Source organism: Podarcis cretensis, assembly GCF_951804945.1.
Source record: "Podarcis cretensis genome assembly, chromosome: 2".
NCBI lineage: Eukaryota > Metazoa > Chordata > Lepidosauria > Squamata > Lacertidae > Podarcis > Podarcis cretensis.
The window spans coordinates 78,710,199-78,732,609 of NC_137171.1; the positions used below are offsets into that span (position 1 = coordinate 78,710,199).

A 22,411-nucleotide genomic window follows, 5' to 3' on the forward strand; every position below is an offset into this window, starting at 1 on the left:
GTTTGCTGAGTTTCGGGGTTGCGTTACTACGAATTTGTCTTTGGGTCACTTAGAAACCCGCAAGGGGGTTGTTGTGGTAAATGGAGGCACAGACTACAATCACACGAAAAAATAAGGGAAAAAAACACTTTAGGAGGAACCGCCCGACAGCAAAAACCTTCCCGCAGGTGGAAGGCAGCAGGCGAACTCCCTGCGGAGGTAACTGGTGGCTATGCAAGCTGCAGCCACCGCTTGACAAACCTTCCGAAGGGGAGGCTAACGTGAAGCCGAGCTCGACTATACACAGCAGAGAGAGGCGCCTCGGCTTGAAAATGCCGCGCAGTGCCTTCCCCCCGCCTCCTTACTGGTTCCCACGTCGGACATGCGGGACAACACAACCCCGACAAACGTCAGCGGGTCTTGCCCCAGACTGTCGTCTCCAATGCGCTCGGCTGTCCCAAGGGGGACCTGCCAGCCACTCACCCACCCACACCCTTAAAACTATATCGACACTTCCAGTCCCTCGCGGAATTTCCGCAGCAACCAACTCATATAACTAGAAACTTGGAACTGTACTCGTATACGCGTGAGCGTTGTAATTTTGGGAAGCTCCTCTTCCCTCTCTATATCAGCCGCCCTCAAGCGGCGGCTTCCAAACGGAACCGGAAGTGGGGGAAGGAGCGTGACTTGCCTACGGTTGCCCTATCTCTATGTTGTTCTGCGGTGGCGGCCGCCCCGCGTTCATAGAGATAAAGAAAGCTCCCTCACGGCCTTTCCGCTTCAAAGGTTCTAAACTTCCGTGGCCCTGCGCGCATGTCACGAGGCGGGACGAAGATGGCGGCGCTCTGCGGCGGCGGCGGCGGCTTCCGGTGTCCGGCGATCCGTTGAATGGGCGAAGCGAGGAAGTTAGTTCCGGAGGAAGGCTGCTCCGGCGGGTGAGAAGTTAGCCCTGTTTCTTGGCTTGCGCAGCTCTCGAACCCTGTGCTGTTCACTCTTGCGCGGTGAGTTCCAGAGACGTCGCTGAAGCAGCAGCAGCAGGAGAATGACGAGCGAGGGTAACGAAACGCGGAACCCGGCGGAAGGTGGACCCCCCAAACTGCAGTTTGTCCCCTTCAGCAGCGCCTTGGATGCTGGCTTTTGGCATGAGCTGACCCAGAAGAAGCTCAATGAGTACAAGCTCGACGAGACCCCCAAGGCGATCAGAGGCTATTACTATAATGGCAAGTACACCGTGGGCCGTTTCTCTTCTCCGGGGGTGGGTGGGAGGGATTGTTGACCCCAGTAACAGTGGTTCATGCTGCTGGATCACGCCCTGCGCAGGTTAAAGGCAGATTCTCACGATGCTGAGGACGTGTATGCTGGCAAAATGAAGCAATTATAGCATTGCTTCACTACGCGAAGTGTAACCTTCTCCTCCTGCGCATGTTTACTGGACGGTAAGCGCCGCTCTCGAATTCCGCGGCATAGGATATTGTAGCCAACCCCACACATTTCATTTGGAGTAAGACCCACTGAACTGAGCGGCAGTTAACTTTTGAGCCAAACGTGCATAGGATCTCGGGGTTTTCAGTTGATGCGGATGCTTTGTGGGCCCCTTGCAGAGGGTTCAACTTCAGTGTCCATGTCACTGAAAAAAATGTACTCATTTATATTTGTATACCGTTTAATCATCAAGACTTCTAAGCAGTTTATATAAAGCAGTATAAAATATACATCAAAATACTGATAAGATCAAATGTTGAAAACAAACTCCCCTATGTTTTCCCCAAAATACAGTGGTACCTCGGTTTAAGAACAGCCCTGTTTACGAACTATTTGGTTTATGAACTCCGCAGAACCGGAAGTAGTGTCCTGGTTTGCGAACTTTACCTTGGTCTAAGAATGGAAGCTGAACGGTAGAAGGGCACTGGCGGCAGGAGGCCTCATTAGGGAAAGCACACCTCGGTTTAAGAACGGTTTCGGTTTAAGAACAGAATTCGGGAACAGATTGAGTTCATAAACCGAGGTACCACTGTATAAGTAAAACTGGCGGTTTGAAAATATATAAAATAAAATGGTATGTTGAAATTCATGCAGTAATTAACAAAGCTTTTAGAAGGCACCAGAAGCAATAAACATGTTTGACTAATATCAATGGGCAGGGAGTTCCAGATGTAGTGGTTGCCACACTGAAAGATCTGTTCCTTGGAAGCATGGAGCAAACATGACGTGTCCCTTGTAAAACTGTTCTGCAGATTGAAGCAGTCTGTTGGGCATATAGGGAGAGTAAAGCGATCCTTCAAATAAACTGGCCCTAAACACTTGAGAACTTATTAAAGCTAGAAGCGGCATGTCCCTGCACTGCAACAACACAGTCCCATGTCAAGTCTGTAGAAGTCTTTTTGAACTCAAACTTAAGCCCCTTATGTTTTATCTAAGCTTAGGAGGCTAGCTTGCTCTGGATGGCAGGAGTCTGTGGGTACTGATAGGCAAATTTATTTCTGTTTCTCCTATCTGGAACAGAGAAATAGGAAGTACTTTATAGTTATTCTCTGTTAACTCCTTTCCTCTTTCTTGAACAGCTGGTGTTTCACTCTTCCTCCATTAATATGTGTGAAGGAGCCCACTGACTGTGTACCACTGCCTCTTCAAATTGAACAGGGAAAAATTACAACCCCAAATTATTTATCTAGGCTATCTACTTTACCTTACAGTGGTGGGTGGGTGGGTGGAGGGGGGGGGGGAGGAAGCAGAAATACATCCTTTTCAATCACATTGTCCTTCATACAATACTTCTTCTGTGGAATGGGGAACCAGTTATGAAACCACCATATGAGGAAATAATATCTTGTGAGGAAAGCGCATATATACTCAGTCATTAAGCAATCTTATGCGGGAGTATATTAAGATTGTTCCTTGTCTAGCACACAATGTTGCTTCCCTTATGGGAAAAATGTACCATCAAACATATACCCATAGATACAGCCATTCTAAAAAAACTTTTTTTTTTTTTTTTTGTTCTTCTAGGAGATCCTGCTGGTATGCCAGCTCGTTTAACACTGGAATTTAGTGCTTTTGATATGTAAGTAACTTAAATGGTTCCTATGTTATCTTTATTTCTCTATTTTATTTCTCCACTTGCAAGCAGCCAATATGGCTTGACATATGCTTTCATATGTAGCAATATCTGTGCTGTTCTTTTTAGATTTTTTCCATTCTGGATCCTCACAATACTGACATTGCATTAGAGCAATTCCATTTCTCCCACACCAACCTACTTTGCCTCCTAGTACCCAAAAAAATCAAGACTTCTTTTTTTTTTTAAAAAAAAAAAAAGAACTAGAATGGCCCTTCAAAAACGCTTATGTGAGAATGCTTTTTTTGCACACCATTCCTCATTTACTGGTTTTAATGACGCTTAGGTGTTGTCCTTTTCACTTTTACTATACCCCATCCTATCATTTGGTAGCATGGTGGGAAAATGTTTCTCAGCACTGGAATTCTGAATGAAATTTTTATATATAAACATAAAACAAAGGACTGTCAGTACCTTTTCACATGCACATGAAGGTAGAATGAATTTGTGGAGAGGAGAGGAAGTGTGACATGACAAGTGTTCCATAAAACTGGGGTCTCTGAATTAAATGCATGGTTCCTGCTAGATACAAGCTGTGCAGCCAAGTGATGGGGGACTTCAGTGATCAGGCAGGGATATAAAGGAACAGGTGTCCTTGAGGTATCATGGACCCAGATTGTTAAGAGCCCTGTAAACTCAAGCAAGATCCTTGAACATTGTCAGAGGAGCAGGGGGAGTCACTTCAAATGGTCAGTAGGAAAACAGAAATGTTTGATGAGCAATACTATGTAATGAGTGTGGCATTCTAGAGATAAAATGATCTATGGATTTTGTGACTTCCAGTAGATTAGCATGAACTTTGAATGCATGCCTTTTAACATGTCAGAGGTGGTTTTTAAAGCCCCATCCCAGCTGTAAAAAGAGGACATGCATCTCTACTTGTGAAAGATGATCCATGGTCCTATTCCTCTTTTCGACAACCAGGTGGAGATTCTGCAAAACTGAAGAACAGTGGCCATAGGCATAACTGTTTGCATTCTGTTTCTGGTTGGAAATGTGCCTCACTCAGCTTCTGGTTCTTCTCCCATAGCTATATTTTTATGAGACATCTAATTCAACTTCTATTCCTTTTCCCTCTGCAGCTGAGATCCATGCAAATAAATGTTAGATGAGTTTGAAATTGTTCTGGTTTGGGTATGCAATGTATATTGATCGGGGTGGGGGAACCTGTGGTCCTCCAGATATTGTGGGACACACAGTTGCCATCAGCTTCAGCCAGTATGGGCAGTGATCAGGGATGATGGGAGTTGTAGTTCAGCAGTATCTGAGTGGTCCATGGATTTTCCACCACCCACCCCTACGTAGTAGCCTTGCAAAACTGAATAAAACATCCAGTTTTTCATAGTTTATTTCCAGATGTTTGGGGGGGGGGAATGTGCAGAGTACCAATAGCTCTGGTTTGTGTTAACACCATAACAAATACTGGAATATAGTTTTTGTCTTTTTCCTTAGGAATGCCCCAACACCAGCACATTGCTGTCCTGCTATTGGAACATTGTATAACACCAATACTTTGGAAGCATTCAAATCCTGTGATAAGAAGCTTCTTCTTGAGCAAGCCGCAAATAAGGCAAGATAAAAGTGTTACTATTGGAAGTCGCTTTTAAAAACAGCATTAAAACTATGGCAATGATGAAAAGGACCTATGAAGTTGTGATCCTGTTTTGGGAAGCAATTTACAATGTGATGCTTATTTTGAAGAGAGCTCCACTGAGTTCCAGAATACCTACTCTCAAGTTGAGCGTGTGCAGGATTTCATTATTTGTTTCTCAGGCTTACTTCATCCTATATGGCAGATATTATACCATTGGGAAGCAAATACATTAACCAATATACCCACTATTTCAAGGAACTCCTTTTATTTAAGCATTTAGTGCCTTCCCACTGAGTTCATTGGGCTCAATCAAGGATTGTGGCCTAACTGATGCAAATGTTATGCCTGTACTGTATTCATAAGCTGGTTTAATTCTGAAGGTTTTTTTTCTGAAATATCTATCATTTGTAGCTTTGTGAGAATGCTGAGAATTCTAATGGCAATATTGGAATGAAACCTTGACTGTTAATGCTGTTTAAATTTGCAGTGTAGGAATGCCCTTCATGTATTTGGCTTTGTAAAGAATGTAGATTACTGTTACACGGTTTTCAAAATACCTTTTATATTTCTAGCATATGCTGTTGGGAGAGATCAGGGGTCTCTATAGGCCTTTGCATTTGAAATAAATTTCAGATACAGCATGAAAGTGAAAGCTCTCCATGGGAGAAATTCAGATGCACAAAGAAGGAAAGAGAGCAGTCCACAGAATTACATGTGTTCTCCCCATCCGAAATGAATTCTTCTTTCCCTGTTCAGCATTATGTATGATTATCGTTCACGTGCATGCTCAGACTAAGCTAACATTAGTCCATTTATTTAAGTAAATCTATTCTGACTTGGTAGCATAAAACATATAAGAACAGTATATATTAATATTGTTGCAATGATGAGACAAATTCTAATACCTTTATTGATTATTTTCTTCTTCTTTTCTACTGTTAGATATGGGATGCAATAACATCAGGGACTGCTGTTGAGAATCCTGTCTTACTGAACAGATTTATCCTATTAACATTTGCTGTGAGTAAATGGTGTTTTTTATTTTTAAAAAATTTTTAGATGATTCACAGCTAAAAACAAAGCATTTGCCTAATAGTCAACGAAGACTAGCTGATGGGTCATGAATCTAATGCACCCAGGCTGAAATGTCAGGTTTACACTGCAATCTCCTGTGATTCCGGAAAAGGAATCTTCTGTGTCTGGAAATATCCCTTGCTATCTCTGACGTATAGAAAAATGAGAGCAAGTGGTACTTTCTAATTTATTAAGGACCTAGTTTTGTACTGTATAAGAAAATGTTGTGCGTCACTGTAAAAGCAATGCCACAGTGAATGTGATGGCTCCTAATTTTGATTTTACAGAATTGGGTTCCTTGAATCCTATTCCTAATTGGCACTTTGTAGCCTATGATGGCCTAAAAGTTTTATGTGCTTCCCCTCTGCTATTCTCTCTGTGCATGTCAGTGAAGTGTAGTTTATGGCAGTACCCAGTTGTCTGACATTGCATGGGTACATTGGGAATGCTGCATTATGCATTCGCTAAATGGCTAATTTGAATAGTAATCATTGGATCAAACAACTCTTTCCAAGCTGTTATGTTTTGCAGTTATTTCATTATTGTAGTTTTAAAATGTTCTAACATGTTTATACAATTTCCTCCTTAGGATTTGAAGAGATATCGTTTCTATTACTGGTTTTGTTACCCTGCACTTTGTCTCCCAGAAGGTATCCCTTTGATTCAGCAGCCTGTGTGCCTAGGTGCAAAGTTCTCAGCTACTCAGGTATTTTTAAAACAACAACAACAACAACACTACTAACCTAAAACTTTTAGGACTTTATCGTTGTCAGAATGGTTTATTCATTGTAGCACTAAGTGGGGTATGCGTGCGTGGAACAAGGTCTGTTCATTCAATGGGATTTACCCCCATTCTCCTCCCATGTACCTCCTAAACCTGTTTTGGGTTTCCCTCCAGCCCTCCATAACTGCTTTAGAGGCAGGGAAGGGGCATGCAGAGGGAAGGAGGGAAGTCCCACTGCATGATTGAACCTTGTTCCCTGCACACGATGACTTAGTTGGATCCCACCCATTACTTCTTTATTTATGGAACTCCATTCCTGTATATGGTACTTAAATGAGAACCTCTGGGTTTCCTAAGGCCGCATTCCTTCGCCTAGGCGATAACCCTCACCAGCACTGCTTCATGTCCTTCAGTCCTACTCTTGGGCTGTAACATATCCTTAAACTGTGAAAATACCTCGTTTTCCTGGATGGAAAGTGGAGAGAGGGATGTCCTCTGCCTTCTGTGTGGTTGTGATGTGTAGAACAGGTGACAATTTTGTTCCTGAGTGCCTTTGTCATTGCTGTTGAGCACATAGGTGGCCTTGGTACACTAGTGACCTGCGTGTGATGAAATGGGTTGGTGGCTAGACCTCAGGCGGCATGAATCTCAGTCTGAACCAAGTAGCATTTAAGAAACAACACTGAATTGAGCAAGCCTGTGTTCTGTCTTCGTTTTAGATTGAAGCTCTCCAGAATGCATATGATGAACTTTGTCAGAAAGAAGGCCTTACAGCTCTGCCTTTTTTTCTAATCAAGTACCACGACGATTCTGTCCTTGTCTCCTTGCTGAGAAACTGGGATGACTTCTTTTCTGATCACAAGGAAAAGGTAAAACCCACCCTGAACACAAGATTGCAATTCTCTTTTACACCTTTGACTCCATTTACTGGCTTCACAGCTCATGAAAATAATTCCTAGATCCATAAGCTTTTTCTTGATGAGGGTGGGAGAGGAGAGCAGGTTAGCTGGATATCTGAAAGAGGATTTTGCATAAGTTAGTTGGATATCTGAAAGAGGATTTTACATAGGGTAGTTTGGTGTCAGACTTTTCTAAGTGCGGGAGGTCACTTACTTTACCTTGCTGTGCTCAGATACTTTATGGCTTTTCTTCAGCCTAGCTCTGATGCCATAAGTCAGGCATGGCCAAACTTGGCCCTCCAGATGTTTTGTGACTACAACTCCCATCATGCCTAGCTACCAGGACCAGTGGTCAGAGATGATGGGCATTGTTGTCCCAAAACATCTGGAGGGCCAAGTTTGGCCATGCCTGCCATAAGTGAACCAGCTTCTGGGGTAAAGTGGCTCAGAACAACTGAATGTTACAAGATAAGAGAAGAGGCTGGATTTTGCTCCTTTCTCTCTTGCACACTAGGAAGTAGACCTCACTCCCTGCTTTTTAAATAAAAGGGAAGGCATGTTTAATAACACAGACTCCTCTAGTCATTAGCCAACTCCGTTAATTTAGCCTTTTGTCTGGGGCAGCTACTCAGGCACCTGCTGCTGGGTAGGGGTTTCACCACACATCAGGTTTCTTCCCTCTCCTGCCAGCAGATCTGCTTTCTTTATCCAAGATGCTACATGTAGAGCTTGTGTGTTCCTTGATGGTACTTGTCTCGCAAGCTGATGAATGTTAAAATGTACATGGAAAACCGATGTGCTGCAAGGTTACAATTGTATATGTTCAGCTCTGTGTCTCTTGCATATTTACAGTTGTACTGTGGTCAAATAAAATTAGCATACAGTACATAGAGAGACGCAGGTGGCGCTGTGGGTTAAAGCCTCAGCGCCTAGGGCTTGCCGATCGAAAGGTCGGCGGTTCGAATCCCTGCGGCGGGGTGCGCTCCCGCTGCTCAGTCCCAGCGCCTGCCAACCTAGCAGTTCGAAAGCACCTCCGGGTGCAAGTAGATAAATAGGGACCGCTTACCAGCGGGAAGGTAAAAGGCGTTTCCGTGTGCGGCTCTGGCTCTGGCTCTGGCCAGAGCAGCGATGTCACGCTGGCCACGTGACCCGGAAGTGTCTCCGGACAGCGCTGGCCCCTGGCCTCTTAAGTGAGATGGGCGCACAACCCCAGAGTCTGTCAAGACTGGCCCGTACGGGCAGGGGTACCTTTACCTTTACCTTTACCTTTACCTTTACATATCAGTAGTATTCAGTAAGTGCTAATCCTCTTGTATTAACTGTTAATGGTATCTTTTTTTCTTTGCAGGTGACAATTGGTGTTTACGATCCCTGTAATTTTGCCCAGTATCCTGGTTGGCCACTGAGAAACATCTTGGTCCTGACAGCACACAGATGGTATTTATTACGATTCCTTAAATGTGGCTTTCCCCATGGCTACAAACCTAAACCCATTTACCTTGAAGCAAGTCCCATAGCTCCCCTTGCCTCCTTAATTTCCAGAAGGTTATCCAGCCCTCTGGACTGGATTTAGTGAGGGGGGCAGGGAATCACTAAAAACTGCATTCCTACTCTAGTATGCTGATGGAATCCTTTCATCAGAAGATGAACTGCACTTCATAGTACCCTTGGTTATGGTTAGGATTGGTAGCATTCTCTGGAAAGATCACCAAAACATGGTATTCATTTATGAGCTTTGGGATTTTCTACAGTATTGTCAGGGCAAGAGTCTCCTTCAAATTTCAGTTTTGTGTGATAACCCTGAACTGACCTTTGGCTGAGCCAATTGTACAATGCATACCAAGAATTTACAAATGAAGATTGCAGTTCTTAAGAGCCCTCCCATAGGTTCCGTCTATTGAAACAGTGGTGATTCTTCTGCTATGTGGTTTAGCAGAGCACATTGCTCTCACAGATTGCTTCTGGTGCACTTGTTCATCTTGCTGTTCCTTATTACAGTGAATAGGTTTGTCTCTCAAAAATGTATATGGCCTGTTGGACTGTATCCAAATCAAATCCTGTTGGGAAATTTTCTTGGCATCACATTCAGATAATTACCTGTTGTTAATCCTGGCTTTCTGGCTCTGCTGCTGTTACAGAGTTCTTTATTTCTGACAGGGGCAGCCACCTTCATTCTGTTCAAGTGCTCTGCTTCCGAGACAGGACCATGCAGGGAGCAAGAGACATTTCACACAGCACCCTTTTTGAAATAAAGCTTCCACAAGTGACACAGAATTCAGGTAATCCATTTTGGACTGGTGGGGCTCTGTGTCTAGTGTAATGTGGTCAATATTCCTCCTTAGAATATTTTTTTTCTCTCTCTCTCTCCATATTGCTGTGATGATGAAAACAGTGTGGTACTCGTCCCTGACTTTGTATGTTAAAAGCTTCTATCAGTAAAGGCCTCTTCAGTGAAAAGTCCTTGGAAGGTGCCCATCCTCTCTAAATCATATGCCAGTTTTGAAAGTGTTTCCTGTACTTGCAAACCATTTATGCCTCCATTACGGTGTACTCATCAACATAGCTTTTCACAAAAAGCTGTTCAAGAGGAAGGTGAAGGTAGCCTTGTTTCTATGGCATTAATTGCCAGAGATCATGCTAGAGGCAACCAGCTAATAGGATTCTTAATTTGTTTTGGACCGTTCATTTGACTTCATAGTTGCCTTCTTTCTTGTGCTTTATTGTCTGAAAAAGGCACACTTGCCATTCATCCACAACCTTCTGAACCCATCACTTCTTTAAGAGTCCTTTTTATTTGCTTCGGGAACATCAGCAAGTCCTGTTCTCCAATTTTATAATGGCTGCCAGGCCAGTTCCAAGGATAATCCAGAGTCTTAGTTCTTTAAGCCAGGCAAATTCTCCTGTTGGGCAGCGTCAGGCAGCTGAGTCAGGCAGCAGATACTGGGAGTAGGCAACAGTGGTGCAGTGCTGAAGAACAAAGATGTGTGGGTTCCATGGCCTGCCCTGCATCCTCTAAGCTGACCTGCTGCCTTTAGGTATGGTGGAGCAGGCTGACACATCAGTGCTGAAGTAAGATTCAGGACCACAGTGCCTCAATGACCGCCTCTCCCCATATGAACCAACCTGGGCCCTACGATCATCATCTGAGGCCCTTCTTTGTGTACTCCCTTTTCTACAGTGGCTCCCAACTTACGGAATGCTGTCCCCAAGAAGGCTCACCTAGCGCCTTCATTATTACATTTCTTAGGTACCAGGCGAAAGCATTCCTCTTCTCCCAGGCCTTTGGATAAATAAGAAATTTATGCCCTTTTTAAACTCTGGGTTTTTGTTTGTTACCACATTGCGTATTTTTGTGTTTTTGTATTGTAATCCTCAGATGAAGGGTGGTATATAAGTTTAATAAATAATATAAACAGACAAAAAAACCAGTTCATTTGGACTTTTTGTTTGGAAAGGCGGGGTAGGGGGGAAACCCCCATCTTGTCTGCCTCAGGTAGAAAAATGTATTGGGCAAACTTTTCCCAATGTAGACTGAGTTTCAATCTTCTCCCATATGATTCTGCCCAGTCATCATCTGAGGCCATTTTGTGTTCCCTGCAGTCTTCAGAGGTGTATTTAGTTAGTGGCAACAGGCAAGAGTTCCTTTTCTCTCTTATGTCATTCTGTTTTCATTTGAATGCTTTTCTGTTTTAGTGATCATTTGATTTCTCTGCTAGTTACGCTTTTTTCAGTTGGCTCCCGGTTTTAATAACTGTGAGCTGCTTTGGCCTTTTCTAGTTGTCTGGAGTAACTGGGTTGTACATTTTATTTCTAATATACACCGTATGTTTAGATGTTCATCTCCACAGATTGGGATAAAATGTGATTTGGGGCCACTCGAGGAGTTTAGTAGCTCAGTGAGGGTTTGAATGTAGGTCAGATCTATCATTCCTTTGATTTGTATTACTTGATTCCCATTTAAGAACCTCAAGAAACTGGGCTTTTAAAATAAGGCAGTGCTAAAAAAAGAAAGAAATAGCTGCCACTAGCAACAATGCCAATCAATTGCTGCATTATGAAACTGATTACAGAGCTTAATCTGCACTCATGTGTTGGCTTCAGAATGTAAAGTATGCTAGAATTTATTTTATAGGTTGCTACTCTATAAAGTCCTCAGCTGCACAATAAAATATTCTATCATCCAAAGTCTCACTTTTATGGCAAGTTCTAGTGAAATCTGGATTCTTGTAATCTGGATTGACTGGCAGTACTTTTCAATATATTCTAGGGACGCAGGTGGCGCTGTGGGTTAAAGCCTCAGCGCCTAGGACTTGCCGATCGAAAGGTCGGCGGTTCGAATCCCTGCGGCGGGGTGCGCTCCCGCTGCTCGGTCCCAGCGCCTGCCAACCTAGCAGTTCGAAAGCACCTCTGGGTGCAAGTAGATAAATAGGGACCGCTTACCAGCGGGAAGGTAAACGGCGTTTCCGTGTGCGGCTCTGGCTCGCCAGAGCAGCGATGTCACGCTGGCCACGTGACCCGGAAGTGTCTCCGGACAGCGCTGGCCCCTGGCCTCTTAAGTGAGATGGGCACACAACCCCAGAGTCTGTCAAGACTGGCCCGTACGGGCAGGGGTACCTTTACCTTTACCTTTACTCTATAAAGTCCTCAGCTGCACAATAAAATATTCTATCATCCAAAGTCTCACTTTTATGGCAAGTTCTAGTGAAATCTGGATTCTTGTAATCTGGATTGACTGGCAGTACTTTTCAATATATTCTAGAACAGCCAATAGCTTTTTTGAAATTACACCTTTGAAATTACACCTTTGAAATTACAGTAGTGACTTCATATAACTGTAGTTCTCCACTACTCAAACTTTTAACAATTTGCCAGTTATGATGAGTGGGATTTTGCTGTCTCAAACAACATTTGTATTCTTCAACACAATTATTTTTCTCTGGTGAGGCAGGTTGTCCAAAAGCTGTTGGATGGGAGAAAAACCAAAAAGGAGGTATGGGCCCAAGAATGGTCAATCTGAGTGAGTGCATGGACCCGAAAAGGTACGTACCATTACAAGGCTTCACACTCTGAAAAGCAGCTTTGCAAGATAAGAAATACAAGTTGGGAATACCACTTAAGTCCCTGAGGAAGCCAGCTCTTAGCATTACAGACTCATTCACTATTTACTCACTGTCTACAGAATTGTTTTTATTTTTTCCTTAAGAATCTCTTGGCCGTTAGGTCGCTCTGTGTACTTACTTATCGATACCCATTTCTTTAACAGTTTGAGGACTCTCGGTTCTTGATTATCTTGTAAATTGCAGTCTTCCTAACTACGGAAGCTTCTGGATGTGAAAAAGGAATACAGTGGTACCTCTGGTTACGTACTTAATTCGTTCTGGAGGTCCCTTCTTAACCTGAAACTGTTCTTAACCTGAAGCACCACTTTACCTAATGGGGCGTCCCGCTGCTTCTGCGCCTCTGCTGTGCGATTTCTGCTCTCATCCTGAAGCAAAGTTCTTAACCCGAGGTACTATTTCTGGGTTAGCGGAGTCTGTAACCTGAAGCGTATGTAACCTGAAGCGTATGTAACCCGAGGTACCACTGTACAGTAGAACCTCTACTCATGTCCATGATCTGTTCTGAAGGCCCATCCTTATGGCAAAACGGGTCAATAGTAGAAGCGCCGTTGTGCGCAGGCGCATTCAGCGGCGGCCCGTTTCTGCACACGTGCAGACAGTGGCAGCCGCTTCTGTGTGTGCGCAAATGGCAGAAGTCGCTTCTGCTTGTGTGCGAATCATAGAATCATAGAGTTGGAAGAGACCACAAGGGCCATCGAGTCCAACCCCCTGCCAAGCAGGAAACACCATCAGAGCACTCCTGACATATGGTTGTCAAGCCTCTGCTTAAAGACCTCCAAAGAAGGAGACTCCACCACACTCCTTGGCAGCAAATTCCACTGTCGAACAGCTCTTACTGTCAGGAAGTTCTTCCTAATGTTTAGGTGGAATCTTCTTTCTTGTAGCTTGGAACCATTGCTCCGTGTCCGCTTCTCTCCTTTCTCCCTCCTCTATGTGACATCCTTTTATATCACAGCAAACCTGGTGTTTACGTCCGGGTTTGCTGCGGTCACGACTTGGAACTGGCCTAATTAGAGCGGGACGTAAGCAGAGCTTCTAGTGTATATTAGCAAGGGAGCTATGTGCAACAGCTGTTCTGGTGGTTTTCAAATTTCAATGAATCCTTTCCACAATCGTTTTTTGAGGCCTACCTGTTACAGAGGATTCTGGGTACATTCAACTCACATTGGGCACTGGCGAGGCATTTCTTTTACTTAATCAGTGTCTTCCATGAGCTGAAAATGCACCTTAGAGCACACTCAGCACAATCCTTGGGCCACATCATGCCTGCGAGCACACGGTAGACGTGCTGTGTTTCAGCGAGGCTTGTTTGCCATTACTGATTGAAAGATGCCAGGTTGAGCTGAGATCCCATAACAACATCTATTGCATTCTGCTGATTAAGTTTTATGAGTCTTGTGCAAAGAACCATGTAGGAAATGCAATCTGGCTTTAGGAACAGCAAATCTCTCATCATTTGTTACCTTCCTCCCTTGTATTTGGGCCTCTGAAGCATCAATTGCAGCTTCCCTTGAGAGTCAGATCAGAAATTTAACCCAGAGCCAGAAGACCACAGTTAACTACTTGTTTATTACATTGACTTAAAGGAACATAATTTGCATAACATAACAGATGCCAAGCTGCAGGTCATGAAAAGGTTGGTCGTTTTACAGCATTTAAATTTTAGCTGGGTAATAGTTTTATTTCAAGTTTCGTTTTACAAAATTGTTTATCAATATTTTAGATTAGCATTCTTTTCTCTAGATTGTGTCAGATAGTGTTTCAACAGGGTTATATTTGGATATTGCATAGATACATTTTATATTTTTATATTTTTGACTTAATATTGGCATAATTTACAATCCTTCCAGTACAGTGGTACCTTGGGTTACATACACTTCAGGTTACATACGCTTCAGGTTACAGAGTCCGCTAACCCAGAAATAGTCTTCAGGTTAAGAACTTTGCTTCAGGATGAGAACAGAAATTGTGCTCCGGCAGCGCGGCAACAGCAGGAGGCCCCATTAGCTAAAGTGGTGCTTCAGGTTAAGAACAGTTTCAGGTTAAGTACAGACCTCCGGAACGAATTAAGTACTTAACCTGAGGTACCACTGTATTTACTCTGTCAATAGTATGTTCGTGAGGAAAATATTCCAGCCACTGGCTCAAATAATATTAATTAATTTTATAATAATTAAAAATTCTAATTTGACCTTAATTTTTAATTAATTCCTGCAGAAGAGCTTAAACAATTTTACAATAACTATTTTTTAATAAAAAGAATAGACGAGCAAATTGGGGGGGGGCACAATTTAAATTCTGACAGGGTTTTAATGAATAGCAAATAGTGCTATATAAATGCAATTGCTGTCTGAGGATTAAATTTTTTTTTAATAATTTGAGTTCTGTTTATTTGCTGTTTAGGAGTAAGATTCAATGTAGAGTCACTTGTGCAGCAATGTCCCTTAAACCATTTTGGGGGCGTAGGTTCTGAATGGGGAGAAGAAAATCAGAAGTTCCATTGTTTAAACCAACTTCCAGTTGAATTTAAATTCCATGAACAGGCAGACATTGTTCAGTGTCGCCCTATAAATTCTTCACTATCTGATTTCCCATTGTAAATGAGCACATCATATCTAGGAACACAAACAGGAGATATTTTGTTCTTGTTCCTATATTACTGGATGGGAATAATTCTGACAGGTTCTTCTAAGTGAGAGAGCAGTACAAGAGTGATCTCTTCAGCTGACGATGTTATAGTATGATGTGACGCTGCCTCTGTTACATGTATAAAAAGCTCATAAGGCTTTAACCAAGACAGCTAAATTTATTGCAGAACCTAAATGTTAGATTTTCTTTTTTGTCCTCTAGCTTTTAGACTGTGGTGATATTAGTTGTCTTAATACTGGGTATTTGGAGATGGGGACAAGAAGAAAATGTAATGCACGATTGTAAGCTCTAATTAAAATACAGAGGAGATGAAGGACATCAGTGGTGTACTGATGTTCCAACCGAAGGGGGCGAGCATAACCATTCTTTAATTTCCTGTTCTATTTTATTTTCTAGGTTAGCTGAATCATCGGTGGATCTTAACCTTAAATTGATGTGTTGGCGGTTAGTGCCTACTCTTGACCTGGAGAAAGTTGTGTCTGTGAAGTGTCTTCTCCTTGGAGCTGGTACGCTGGGTTGTAGTGTAGCCAGAACTTTGATGGCAAGTACTGAAGCTACTCCACATATTCAAACGCTGTCCCATTATTTTGTATCAGTATCTATGAAGCAAAATAGGTGTCCAATAAGAGTCCTTCTTTCTTCCTCCTGTTCATGGGATTCTCTCTTTGACAGCCCCTACCCTGGAGGCTCAAAAGTGTGCTCACACAAGAGCCAGTGTGGTGTAGTGGTTAAGAGCGGTAGTCTCGTAATCTGGGGAACCGGGTTCGCGTCTCCGCTCCTCCACATGCAGCTGCTGGGTGACCTTGGGCCAGTCACACTTCTCTGAAGTCTCTCAGCCCCACTCACCTCACAGAGTGTTTGTTGTGGGGGAGGAGGGGAAAGGAGAATGTTAGCCGCTTTGAGACTCCTTAAAGGGAGTGAAAGGCGGGATATCAAATCCAAACTCTTCTTGTTAACATGCAGGAAGCAGGCTGGGCCATCGTATCCTTCGCAATGAGATGTACAAAATTTGCCAAATTATACCTTAACAAATGAACACTATCTAATTAAGGTGCATATAACCCTTCTTCAGGGGTTTGGAAGGGAAATGGTTTCTATCAATTGGCTGCATCTTTATTTTATTAGTGGCGTAGTGCAGCTTGTGAAATAATCAACCTGAGTCCTGAGTAAAAGCCTGGGATTAACAGAAATAAAACATAAACTGTGATTAGTGCATATATTCCATTCTGCTCTTCTATTTTACTTTTGCTATTAGTTGAAATAGCATAATTGTTCTCAAAGTGTGAGATGGATTTCTCTGAGGAGTTATTGAATATGGAATGAGCACACTACTGGCCACACTTAGGAGGATGGCAGCACAAGAACGGGCCTTTTCTGTGGTGGCTCCCTGTTTGTGGAACGCTCTCCCCAGAGAGGCTTGCCTGGGGCCTTCATTACATATCTTTAGGCACAAGGCAAAAACGTTTATAACTAGGCCTTTGGCCAATTAACATTCTATGGCCTTTTAAATGTGTTTGTGGGAGAAGGGTTATTGGTTTGTTTTTGTATATCATGTATTGTGTGTTCTCATTTTGTAATTTTTTTGTTGTGAATCACCCTGTGTCTTTGGATAAAGGGCGGTATACAAATTTAACAAATAAAAAGTAAAAAAAAATAGATTAGTGGTAATTCTTGCCTTACTCAAAGAACTATTTCATTGCTTGTGGTTTTCTACTCAGGGATGGGGAGTCAGGAAGATCACATTTGTGGACAACGCAAAGATTTCTTATTCCAACCCTGTGCGGCAACCACTCTATGAATTTGAAGACTGCCTCGGGGGTGGGAAGTCCAAAGCACTTGCAGCAGCAGACAGGCTCCAAAAAATATTCCCAGGAGTGGTGAGTAAAATGCATTGAGACGTGATTTAATGATCAAAACACTTTATTAGTTTCAATAACGGCCTAGGATTTCTTCTCATGCCCATTCTTCAAAAGTGAACTAACCCACAAGGAAATAATTCTGATGTTACGGTGACTGACTAGCTTTGACAGCTAGTCATTTGCACGGAAAAAAGAACTGAAATTAAACCTGCTTGAAGCAATCAAAATAAAAACGAGGCACAAAGGAAGAGTTTAGGAAAAGTAAACTGAGCACTGTTTAGCTGTGCTTAGTTCTTCATCAAAATGAAGTGACAGAGGAAAAGTGTCATTTAGCACAGAGTGTTATTCACACAGCCATAAAAATAATCTCTACCACCATACCATTTATAGCAAATACAGGGTATATCTGCCTTATTAGAGACCCTTACTTGGAATGCATGCAATTGCAGACTGATAATTCTAATTATATTTGCTTGAGAGTAGACATACCAGCTTATTATTTCAGACAGCAATTGCAGGAAAAAAATATTACATGTTGGCGGAATCCAGTTGATCTTTCTAGTACAACTGCTGCAACGAAGGCATCTGCTAATTGCTTCTTCAAGCGCACGCACCCCCCAAAAAAAGATAAGTTGGGGACTCAGGAACTGTCTAGGACAGATTTTGGGGTACAGGGCTGCAGCTGAGAGGGGAATTGGCAAGAATAGCATGCCTCCCCGTTAACTGGTGTCTCTCCTTGGACCGAAAGCCTTTTAAACCAATCACCAGCTTTCCTCAGAGAAAACCTGGTACTGGAGTGTTAAACCAGGATGCCATGCAGCATGAAGTAGAAAATTCAGCACCTTCCTAAATTATATTTATTTGTATATTTACATTTCTAACTTGCCCTTTATCAGAACATTATATTAGGATGAGGTCCAACCACATAAGCAGTAGGCAGCCATGGAAAGATGGAAGAAAACTAACCCAACAGGTGTTGTCTGAAAGACTGTGCTGTGTATTTTGGGTTGTATTCAGTACTGCGTGCACTAAGTTCTGCCCTTCCTCTGCTTTCCCTGTCTGCTGCCAAAATCTACTCTCAAGGATCCCCAATCCTTTGGAGTAGATTTTGGGGGTGCACACGGGGCTGGAGAGGAGAGGGAAGCTCCATTATGCAAGTGGAAACCAGTTGCACAAGCTGAACTGTTGGACACAAGGCTTTATATAAACATTTCTGCCCCATCAGTTCACACTGGGCAGCAAGAACAATAAAATGAATAATAAAACCAGTCATAATTAGGCTCTGTCTGCACTAGACATATGGAAACTGTTTCGATTTAACAGTTTCATTATTGGTTTTTATTGCAGTTGGAGCTTTTTAATTAGTCTCACAACTGTCTCACTTATACAAAATATTTCTCCATTTGTAATTATTGACAGCTTTTACTAAACGGAACTAAATTTCTCAGCCTTGTGAATCCTCCAACTAACTCCCTGTGCATAGGTTTTGTTGTGTAATCAACAGCCTTCATATTTGGGCTCTGATTTTGGGATCTGACTGCTCCATTTTTGAGGGACTACATATTGTAACTTCCCTAAATCTCCTAATCATGGTTGGAGTATTAGGAGTATGCAGTGGCGTAGCGTGGGTTGTCAGCACCCGGGGCAAGGCAAGTAATTTGCGCCCCCTAACCCTGGATTTGCGCCCCCTAACCCTATCCCTAACCCTAACCCTAACCCCCAGATGTTGCGCCCGGTGCGGCCGGCACCCCCCACGCTACGCCACTGGGAGTATGCTGTGGGCTTAGGTGTTCCCCTTTCATGCTCTGAATTCTGGTAATGGCCTTTGACTGGCCTTGACTGTCCAGGGGTCCTTTACCTTCTTTTTAAAACCTTACTCAAACATCTCAGCCACACTAAACGCCCCCCACCCCCCACTTGTGTGGGCAACAATCCTTAGTAGATCCACTTTGCCCATCTTTCAGAAGCACTGTGTTGGATACAACCACCTGTGGGTTTTTAAAGGTACTATTTCACGCTACTGAAAGATTCACTGCGATTTGAAATAATGTTTTTCTTATGCCATCTGCTGGTCAATAAGCTCAACTACACAACAAATCTGAGCTTTGTATTAACAATACAGTATCTTATATGCAGTCTTAGGTCCCTCTGTGTTTTTAACTGTGTTATTTTAAAATTAAACCCATTTGCCTGTTTGTACACACAAATAACAAGGTTATTTTTGAAATACTATTTTCTTTTAACTAGCAAATCAGAGTGTGCTTCGTGTACTGAAATACTGTTTTGACATGTACCACATGTAATTCACTGAACCTGAGTATGGATGCTGCTGATGTACCTCCCAGCCCATTCATTGCTCAGCAGCTTCCCTGGCAAGCTGACAGAGGAGCTGTAGGAGGTGGTTTTGGAGAATTTCTTCACCGTGGTGCTATGGTGGCCTCAAGTGTGCTGTGACAGCAGAGCTGGTCTCTGCCTCCAGATGAAATAATCCATGTTATGATGATTAAAATGGTTCTGTCCTCCTCAGTATTGCAATTTTGCTGGAGCCTGCTGGTGCCTGCTGGCTTAATTACATGAAATAACCAAACATATTAACAAGTGGGTTTACCTAATTATGGTTAAAAGTTGTATTCTGTGTGAAAATATGTGTGTTACTCTTTTCTTTCTGCTTCATTTTTTAGAATGCTGAAGGTTTTAATATGAGTATCCCAATGCCGGGTCACCCAGTAAATTTTTCTGACGTCACCTTGGAGCAGGCCCGCAAGGACGTGACACAACTGGAGGAGCTCATTGATGCCCATGATGTCATCTTTTTGTTAATGGACACCAGGGAAAGCCGGTGGCTTCCTGCTGTTATTGCAGCCAGCAAGAGAAAGGTATCTTACTTCATTAGTATCCCAGAGGCCATGATGTAAGTAGCGCATTGTGTTCTGTGGTGGCCATTCAAAAGCATTTGCAGTTGCTGTTTTAACACAAATCAAACCCTTCAACTGCAAACATTTCCCAATGACTTAATGCTCTTAGCTATCTTCTGCTTGGAATCTCCCTCAGACTGAAACAGCTTAGTTGTTAGTGTTAGTGTAACATGCTCAGTTCCATTTGCGCATTATTATAATCACATTTCTGGCTGGCCTTTATGGCAAGACCCTGTGTATATACCCTAATATTTTGAAGGGGAGTGGTATCCAGGAATATATCTCTGCATACTTGCCTGGCAAAGGATAATGTGGATTGTATTGTATTAAAATATATACCGGTAGCTTAGAGTTTTGATCTGGTCTTCTGCTGCTTCTGGTTTTTTTCTCTTTTAATTTTGTTTTCATAACTTTAATTTGGCTTGTAAAAATTGAATAAATATTAATAATTTCTTAAGGTATTTATGTACTTTTGCTTATAACCTAAGGGTAACTCTAGTCTGTTGAACACTAAGAATGCTGGCAACTGTATTTGATCTGTCAGGTTGTGGCTATTAGTTTCTGTCTTCAGCAGTTTTTACCACTTACTTAGAAAAGAAAAGAAGCTTACATGTGTTTGTGGGAATAGCTATTGAAGACCTGTAGAATTATCTGCTTGTTGAAATAGCAAGTTATGGGCAAGATCCCAAAGTAGATAACAGGATGGGTCTCTAAACCTCTCTCTCTCTTTTGCCTTGGGTTTGTGAACTCATCTTAAGTCAAGGTATAGAAGCGAGGTTGGAAAACAGGGATCTAGCCATGGACTTGTATCCAACTATCCCACAACAGTTGCAACCAGTGATGCCAATCAGTGGAATGGGGAAAGAAGCAAGCCATTTTGGGTGCTTTCCCCTGTCTCCCTGCAGTAGTTGCTTTCCTCCCATCTGATCTAGCATGTCCCCCAGCCCTCTGTAGTATATTTCGGGCCGGCATGAAGGTTGCAGGGAGGGAAGGGGAGTTGCTGAGAATGACTTCGCTCCCTTTTCTACTTACGGAAGCCTTCAGTCAGCTGAACGATACCATTGGACACAACTCATAGTTTCCAATCTGGGTTTGTACATAGTTTTCTGTTTGGATTTACACAGAATAACTATGGCTTCCAGCAAGCCAGGGAGGGAGGAAAGGAATCGCAGTGCATGAAGGTGATGAGGGAATATGTGCATCCAAGGCTCCTTCATGTAGCACAGGGGCAACCAATGTGTTCTCCAGATGTTGTTGGCCTCCAGCTCCCATCATCCCTGATCACTGGACATCCTGGCTGCGGCGGATAAGAGTTAGAGTCAAAAGCACCTGGATGCCACGTTGCCTACCCATGATGTAGTAGCATTATCAATAACTTATTCAGTCTATCAGTAACTTATTTTGTAAACAACATTTACAATATATTGCCATTCACGGCCTAGGACCCTCGTACCTATGGGACCGCCTCTCCTGGTATGCCCCACGGAGAGCCTCAAGGTCCATAAATAACAACACCCCAGTGGTCTCAGGCCCTAAGGAAGTTAGATTGGCTTCAACCAGTGCCAGGGCCTTTTCAACTCTGGCTCCGGCCTGGTGGAACGCTCTGCCTCATGAGACCAGGGCCCTGCAGGATCTGATTTCTTTCCGCAGGGCCTGTAAGACAGAGTTGTTCCGCCAATTTGATTCCCTCCCTCTCTTTCTTTTTTCTTTTCCTTCTCCTCCTGCGATGAGGCTACATTTTAATATTTTAGTGTTCCATTATTTTAATGTTGTATTTTATTTTTGTTTTTAAGTTGTAATCATTCATCTTGTTTTTATTATTGCTTGTAAGCTGCTCTGAGCCCGGCATTGGCTGGGGAGGGCGGGGTATAAATAAAAAATTATTATTATTATTATTATTATTATTATTATTATTATATTTCTGTAATTTTTACCCCACAATAAATAGGTTTTTGCTTGTTCACCTGCATTTTATTTGATTACCACTTTCTATGCTTTTCATTGTTTTGTACAGCTGGTAATCAATGCTGCCCTGGGATTTGACACCTTTGTTGTGATGAGACATGGACTGAAGAAGCCAAAGCATCAAGAGGTGGGCGATTCTCCCTGCAATAATCCTTCAGCTTCAGCCGATCTTCTGGGATCATCACTCTTTTCAAATATCCCTGGTTACAAACTTGGTTGCTACTTCTGCAATGACGTTGTGGCACCGGGAGATGTAAGTATAATTGATGTGAATTGCAACTTATTGTGTTATTGTATTTTATAGTTCTTGATTTTTAATACAATCTGTCTCTGCAACCTTTCTGTGTGTTTTTATTATTATCATTAAGAATATCACTTTAAAATCATTATATATATATATATATATATATATATATATATATTCCCCTGAGAGTACAGTGGTCCATTTGTTAGCATTCGTTTTAAAAGATAGGCTTTAAAACGTTTTGCGCAATTATGCAGATAAAAAGAACTTGAAA

At 42.6% G+C, this 22,411-nt stretch overlaps 1 protein-coding gene across 2 annotated transcripts in view; it reads left to right on the forward strand.

Moving 5' to 3' along the window:
• The first annotated feature begins 840 nt into the window (after nt 1-840).
• Nucleotides 841-22,411, forward strand: part of ATG7 (autophagy related 7) — a 91,939-nt gene continuing 70,368 nt past the window's right edge. The window contains exons 1-13 of one of the 2 annotated variants that reach the window (XM_079967289.1): nt 841-1,199; nt 2,986-3,040; nt 4,547-4,664; nt 5,631-5,708; nt 6,352-6,468; nt 7,206-7,355; nt 8,734-8,822; nt 9,543-9,664; nt 12,334-12,424; nt 15,551-15,695; nt 16,873-17,031; nt 19,695-19,889; nt 21,943-22,146. In XM_079967289.1, coding sequence (XP_079823415.1) covers nt 1,022-1,199; nt 2,986-3,040; nt 4,547-4,664; nt 5,631-5,708; nt 6,352-6,468; nt 7,206-7,355; nt 8,734-8,822; nt 9,543-9,664; nt 12,334-12,424; nt 15,551-15,695; nt 16,873-17,031; nt 19,695-19,889; nt 21,943-22,146 — 1,701 coding nt within the window. In that variant the 5' untranslated portion in view covers nt 841-1,021. The remainder of the gene's footprint in view (nt 1,200-2,985; nt 3,041-4,546; nt 4,665-5,630; nt 5,709-6,351; nt 6,469-7,205; nt 7,356-8,733; nt 8,823-9,542; nt 9,665-12,333; nt 12,425-15,550; nt 15,696-16,872; nt 17,032-19,694; nt 19,890-21,942; nt 22,147-22,411) is intronic. The other variant, XM_079967288.1, reaches the window with a different exon arrangement.